The sequence below is a fragment of the Anas acuta genome, chromosome 5, assembly GCF_963932015.1.
Source record: "Anas acuta chromosome 5, bAnaAcu1.1, whole genome shotgun sequence".
NCBI lineage: Eukaryota > Metazoa > Chordata > Aves > Anseriformes > Anatidae > Anas > Anas acuta.
The window spans coordinates 6,917,307-6,924,616 of record NC_088983.1 but is presented as its reverse complement, the minus strand read 5'-3'; the positions used below and the strand labels follow the sequence as shown (position 1 = coordinate 6,924,616).

Sequence of the window (7,310 nt, the reverse complement as noted above, 5' to 3'; positions counted from 1 at the left end):
CTATATATTCTGAAACATGCATTTTTATCCTTCAGCAACATGTTTAAGTCTACACAGGTTTCATGTCTGGGAAAATTCACTCTGCCCCTGTTCTCTCCACAGATAATAAAATATCTCCTCCTGAATTTGGCAAGCTCATGTCAGAACTCTTCACACATTCTCCTAACTTTGGAACCCCTCCATTTTGAATTTCAGTGAAAGTGAAATTTCAGAAATTTCAGTGGCTGCATATGGCAATGGAAAGGTATATTCAGGAATATTTTTCCAGTTTCTGTTTTGGCAAAAGGAATGCCTACCTGAGGCCTCTCCAGACTTCAATATCAGAGAGATTCCAAACGTTCGCTTCTGGAATTTAAGCATTTTAATCTTCATCTGAAGACTTTCCAATTTTACTTTTCTTCCTTCCACAAATCACAGAATCACAGAATCACAGAATTTCTAGGTTGGAAGAGACCTCAAGATCATCGAGTCCAACCTCTAACCTAACACCAACAGTCCCCACTAAACCATATCCCTAAGCTCTACATCTAAACGTCTTTTGAAGACTTCCAGGGATGGTGACTCCACCACCTCCCTGGGCAGCCTGTTCCAGTGCCTAACAACCCTTTCAGTAAAGAAATTCTTCCTAACATCCAACCTAAAACTCCCCTGGCGCAACTTTAGCCCATTCCCCCTCGTCCTGTCACCAGGCACGTGGGAGAACAGGCCAACCCCCACCTCACTACAGCCTCCTTTAAGGTATCTGTAGAGAGTGATAAGGTCGCCCCTGAGCCTCCTCTTCTCCAGGCTGAACAAGCCCAGCTCCTTCAGCCGCTCCTCATAGGACTTGTTCTCCAGGCCCCTCACCAGCTTCGTCGCCCTTCTTTGGACCCGCTCAAGCACCAATGAGCACTAGTTTAGGGCTCCTCATTTAAATTGAAGCTTCTCCTTTGGGATATTTAATACCTTTTTCTTGAATTTTATTTTCATTAGTAAAAAATGACTTTTTTTCTCTAGGAACTTTCTGATTCGACATCGGAATCAAAGTCACTTTCTGACAGTTTTCTTACTACAGCATGAAATTCTAAGTTCTGTTTTTCATGATTTAGTTATCTAGGTATTTTAACTGTAAATTCCTTGTCACCCACACATTTCAGGAGCTAGTGTTTTCCTTCTTGGTTTCAGACTTTTCTCCAAAGAAAAATCTTTATCTAAATTTTCAAAATGTGTTGCAGAAAGATTCACTTCAGCAAGAGATTACATTTTGATTCAGATCCTGGAATATTCACTGGTATTTAGTAAGACTTTCATATCCTTCTGGCAACCCCTGTGTCCTTGCACCTCCCATTCCAAACTGAGAGATCTCAAGCATAATAATCTTCATTTTCAGGCCCAATGCTTCCAGCTTAGCTCTATCCAGAGAGCCTTCAGGAGAGTGCACCTTCAGAACGACAGAGGCTGACAGAGCCATCAGCAAAAAGCAGCTTGATATCAGATGCTGCAAAACTGACATGAATAGCACTGGGCTTGAGATCTAACTTTTCACGTGGCATTTCAGCACTACAAAGCACTTTGTGTGACTGATAACTTTTCTTTTGGATGCTTTATATCTTATGTTTAAAAAAAATAAAAATAAAAAACACACACAGGTTAGATACCATAAGATTTTCCTTTTGAAACAGTGTTTGTCCCTTCATCTTTACCTGGTGTAGTTTCACGGTTATTTTTCTTCCTGCAACACCATGCTCATTCTCAACATTATTTCAATATCAGGTTTGGGAATTGCAGTTTATCCTTTCACAGAATTATCTAGGTTGGAAGAGACCTCCACGATCATCTAGTCCAACCTCTGACCTTTTTAAATTCAGACAGGCTTGGTGCAGTGACTACGTCCCTGGGGAACCTGTTCCAGTGTGCAACCAAGGGGGGCTAGGACTGGGACACCTCCAGGTGGTGTGGACTGAGCGTGTGGCCAGCTTGAGCAGCAGGAGGCTGCAGGAACGGGCATGAGGGAGTGGGAGCCCCAGCAGGGAGTGGGTGAGGGGGGAGGCGGAACCAGCACACACCCACAGCACAAGAGGGGCCGTCAGTGGGCGGCCTGGACCGTTCTGCTTCACCAACAGGCTTAGGCCACAGCCCCAACGGCAACGTGCATTCCGTCAAGTGTGTGGAAGCAAGAAGGCACAGGCTTGGGAACTGCTCATCAGAAAGCCATCCCCTCCACTGCTGTTCCTCCAGCACACCCAGTCAGACCGACACAGCCATCCAGATGGAGCACCAGGCAGCTCACAAAACCAACCAGCCCTCAGGCTACAGGATGCACACTGTGCCATTCCCTGAGATGGAAAACCAGAGCAAGCACACCAGTGCGAGGTGAGCCTCCTTTTCTCCAGGCTAAACAAGCCCAGCTCCCTCAGCCACTCCTTGTGGGACTTGTTCTCCAGGCCCCTCACCAGCTTCTTTGCCCTTCTCTGGACTCACTCCAGCACCTCCATGTCCTTCTTGTAGCGAGGGGCCCAAAACTGAACACAGTACTCGAGGTGCGGCCTCACCAGAGCCGAGTACAGGGGGACGATCACTTCCCTAGCCCTGCTGGCCACACTGCTTCTTATACAAGCCAGGATGTTGTTGGCCTTCTTGCCCCCCTGAGCACACTGCTGGCTCATATTCAGCCAACTATCAACCATCACTCCCAGGTCCTTCTCCGCCAGGCAGCTCTCCAACCACTCATCTCCCAGCCTGTAGCTCTGCTTGGGGTTATTGCGCCCCAGGTGCAGGACCCGGCACTTGGCCTTGTTGAACTTCATGCAGTTGGGCTCAGCCCATCAGCCCAGCCTATCCAGATCCTCCTGCAGAGCCTTCCTGCCCTCGAGCAGATCGACACACGCACCTAACTTGGTGTCATCTGCAAACTTACTGAGGGTGCTACTCAATCCCCTCATCCAGATCATCTATAAAGATATTAAAGAGGACTGGCCCCAGTACTGAGCCCTGTGGGACTCCACTAGTGACCGGCCTCCAGCTGGATTTGACTCCATTCAGCACAACTCTTTGGGCCTGGCTACCCAGACAGTTTCTAACCCAACGAAGCGTACGCCAGACCAAGCCAAGAGCAGCCAGTTTCTTGAGGAGAATGCTGTGGGAAATAGTGGAGCTATAAACATACACTTTTTTTTTTTAATTATTTCATGTAATTACATGTATTTCAACACGTGAGTGAATTCCTGCCTGGCTCAATGCAAGAGCTGCTGCCCAGGCATTTGCCAGGACCCATGACAGCCTGGTCTTTGCCCCACTCTTCTCTGGGCCAGGCCAATTCCCTGATGGGTCCAAACTTCAGCCACTACAATAAATCACACAGCCTTGGGGGACCAGTGTAACTTGACGAGCTACAAGAACAAACCTCGAGATCCAACCCAGTGGGAGCAGAGGACCCGTCTCTCCTTTCCTCCCACAGCCCTCCTGTTCCAGTGATTGTCTATGGGTTACTTTTCCAGAATTTAACATGGAATGGCACATGAGGAGCACAGCCTCCATGGGCTACATCACCCAAATTTCTTTCTGCAGACGGCCCTGAGGGCTCCCATGAGCTGTGCAAAGAGAGCCCAGGGAACTCTTTCCAGATAAGTACCTCTGCATTCAGGTGACACCAGGGCCTGGGCTGCCCAGGGCAGCTGGGAGTCGCTGTGCCACGGTGGGGACCAAGGGCAGGGCAGGGGTCCTGTGACGCAGTGTGGGCGCAGGTGACATCAGAGGACGTGTCACAATGGGGGGGAGGCTTTAACAGCAGCTGCAGGAAGCGCTGCTTCACTTTGGTCTTAGCCATCAGTGAGTACAGTACCCAGGGGGAAGACTGGGCTGGGCCAGGGCTGGGGCACAAAAGCTGGCCCCACGAGGTCTTGCTAAGCCTGCAGCCAGGGCGCAGCTGCTCAGGGCAGGGCTCACGGCTGTCGCCATCAGCACTGCCCACAGTCCCTGCTGCCTCCTCCCAGCTCCTTCGCCCCTTTCCTACCTGACCCTAGGGGTCTGCAGCTCCTGCTGTAGCTCCCACCCAGCCCCACTGACCTGCTTCTCTGTCACCTCTTTCAGATCATGGTTTGGGCACTTCTTTTTGTCGTGACGTTCCTGGGTTTTGGCCCGCAGAAGGTCGGCGATGAATTAGATGCAGATACAAAGGAGCGCATGCGGCAGCACATGGAGATGCTGCAGGAGCACATGACGCTGTTCCTGTTGGAAATTGAGAAGATGGAGCGGGAGCGCCCCTGGCACAGCAGCATACAAACCGTGCTCTTATCTGTGTTGCTGCGCTGGCAGTTCTGGTTCTGCATTGGCATTCTTGTCTTTTCCTTTTGGTACCTGTGGCGGGTTCTTAAAAGCATCCAAGAGCCTGACAGTAGTAGTGATGAGGAAAGCTCTAGCAGTGACAGCTCCAGTAGTGATGATGATGACCAAGGAAGAGCACTACCAAACCCCAATGATGCAAACGATCTGGCTGATTATGTAGCTCAGCGCATCTACTGGCCACTTCCAAATCCAACCATCATACGCCATCAGGTGTTAGAGGTGGTAGAAGACCTCCTGAATATTTACGGCTCGGTCTTTCAAAAGACTTTCTTTCCGGAGCTACAGTCAGCCATTGGGGTGGGCAGTGCCTTTGAAGGTTGGAGTCCCCATGAGGAAAACATTGTCTACTGCTTACTTATTCCCATGACGGCCCCCCGTGGGCACTCCTTCCACATAGAGCTGGGCAATGAAGGCGATCTGCTGGCAAGGAACTCCTCTATCCGTGTCGAGCTGGAGTGCACGTGTGAGATAAAGCAGGCCTCTGAGGACATGCTGTGCTTCCTCCACCATTCTGAAGAGGAACTGGAAAAGCAGAAGCCGAGCCTCCTAGACACCCTTTGCACCGACTCCTACCTAGATGCGGAGAAGACTGCAAAGTGGTTCCAGAATTTCGTGAAATCAGCCTGGGTGCTTACGCCTCAGTCGCAGGTTTACAATGTAAAAGTGCTACCTTCCACCCGCTCCTGCAAGTTCCAGATGACAAGTGCTACCAAGAGAAACATCACCATTGAGATAATATTTGGGGTTCAGCAAGGCGATTCAGACATCTTCTTGAGCAGCCAGAGGACGGAGGCCATCTTGACCCCCAGCACAACATGGCCACAGAGCTGTGCTGTTGCAGAAATGAAGTTCATCCAGCACATAACCACCGAAGCCTGGTTCCACACCTTACACCTCAAGTGCATGCAGGTCTTCGCCCGTATGCTGGTGGGCACTAGCATTTCCACTTATTTCATCAAGACTGTTATCATGCACCTCCTGACCATCATCCCCTTGGAAATGTGGCACAGGGATGATTTTCTTCTGCGGCTGGATGATATCGTTCGGTACCTGCAATGCTGCCTGGAAGAGAAACGCCTCAACCACTTCTTCTTTGGCAATGAGATGATACCCGATGTGATTGTCCTGCCACCAGCCTTCCAATTTTCTGGACCAGTCAACCTTTTTGAATACCTGGAGGAGGACACATATGCTTACACCCGCATGCTGGAAGAGCTTCAGGAGCTGCACTGTCGGCTCGCAAGACTGATGATCTTTGGACAATAAAAGAGGTTTTCATGCACAGACAGGGCACTCGGCTGACAGCAGGTGATCTGTCGCGTTAAGGGGTGTAGCTGATTAACACCAATAACGCGTTAACCGTCTGGGGTCCAGGTGGATATTCACCAGTAACGGGTTAACCGTCTGGGGTCCGGTCACAATCACAGATTTCACCAATAACACATTAATCATCTGGGGTCCAGTCGGATTCACCAATAACACATTAACCGTCTGGGGGTCCAGTCGGACATTCACCAGTAACGGATTATCCACCTGGGGGTCTGATCGGATATTCACCAATAACGTATTAACCATCTGGGGTCCAGTCGGATTCACCAATAACGCATTAACCGTCTGGGGTCTGGCTGGATTCAGAACACTGAACTATCATGGTCACAGATAACCACCCTTACCCTAGTTGCACTTAATGAGAGCTATAACAATGCAATCTAGTATGGTTTATTACAGCAACAGATAACCAGGTTCTTTGGATTGCTGGCGATAGTGACTGTCTGCAAAAGCAAGCTAGCATGCATGAAATACACAGGTGTTATAGGTGTTACAGGTGTGCAGCCTAGAAACAAACGCGTTAAAAGGATCAAAGATTCTAGAGAGATTTATAAGCAAGTATTCATATCTCACCCAAAGGCATCCCAATGGGGGCAGGGGGGAAAGAGAGGCTCAGCCTGTCGACTGATCCCAGGAGTCAGGAGGTCCTAAGGATGTTGTGTTTCCTTGGGGTGGTATCTCCCCTAACATCCCCTCTCTCTTGGGCCAATTTATATTATTTTCTATCTTTAAAGGTGGAGCTTGAGTGACTCTAGTCAAGCATATCTTAGTTATGATTGGTGAAAAGTTCTCCCATCTCCATTTAAAGTAATAGGCTCCGAGAAATTCAGAGCGCATGCTCGGTGAGGGGTGGTCGCACTTTGTAGGCGGGTAGCTTTTGGGATAGAAGTGTTTGGTATTATAATGATATTATAACAAGCAAAAAGTACACTAGGATACAGCATTTGTCAAAACATGACAGGTCCTTGGCTCAGGGTGGCAAAAAGTGCAGCTTATCGGTCTCAGTGTGCACAAGAACAATAGAGTCCCCACCTGGTTACAGAGCCTAACCGTGGTGTCTCCACTCCACTCTACACTCCATACTGTTCCTTAGGGCTAGCACACCAAGTTTCCCCAGCACAACAGCATCTAAGGTTGGAAGCCTGGGGAATGCTCAGGTAATGCAGCTATGCCCTACCCTGAAAGCCTCTTCAATGCCGTACATTTTCTTTAAAATGTGAATGTTAGTTTGATTTCCCTAGTTACCTCAAGCAATTACACCACATGATCAACTCTTACCACTCTGAGGGGAGCCAGACCTCATACAGCTCAAGAGGCTGCTTCATGGACGTTTGACGCAGAGACTCCTGATACCAACTGGACAGGGACTGCCTGTCAGCTTGGAGAGTCCATTCCATTGGGAGCTTTGGCCTTGGCAATAAATACCTTGCTTGAACAAACACTTTGTCTGTGAACATCCTCCTTGAGCAGGGCTACCTACAGTCAGTTGCCCAGTACCATGTCGAGATGGCTCTAGAATACCGCCAAGGTGGGAGACTCCACAATCTCTCTGGGCAAACTGTACGTGCTTTACCTTTTGGTTAGCCCTGAAGTGGTCAGGCAGTTGGACTACGTGATCTGTAAAGGTCCCTTCCAACTGAACTATTCTAAAAGCTGAT

The 7,310-nt window shown here is 49.2% G+C and overlaps 1 protein-coding gene across 1 annotated transcript; it reads left to right on the top strand.

Annotated features, from left to right (window-relative positions):
* Positions 1-3,659: 3,659 nt before the first annotated feature.
* On the top strand, positions 3,660-5,589 carry LOC137858144 (inositol 1,4,5-trisphosphate receptor-interacting protein-like 1). The gene has a single exon (XM_068685600.1). The coding sequence runs from the start codon at positions 4,072-4,074 to the stop codon at positions 5,587-5,589; it is 1,518 nt and encodes a 505-aa protein (XP_068541701.1). The 5' UTR covers positions 3,660-4,071.
* The last annotated feature ends 1,721 nt before the right edge of the window (positions 5,590-7,310 follow it).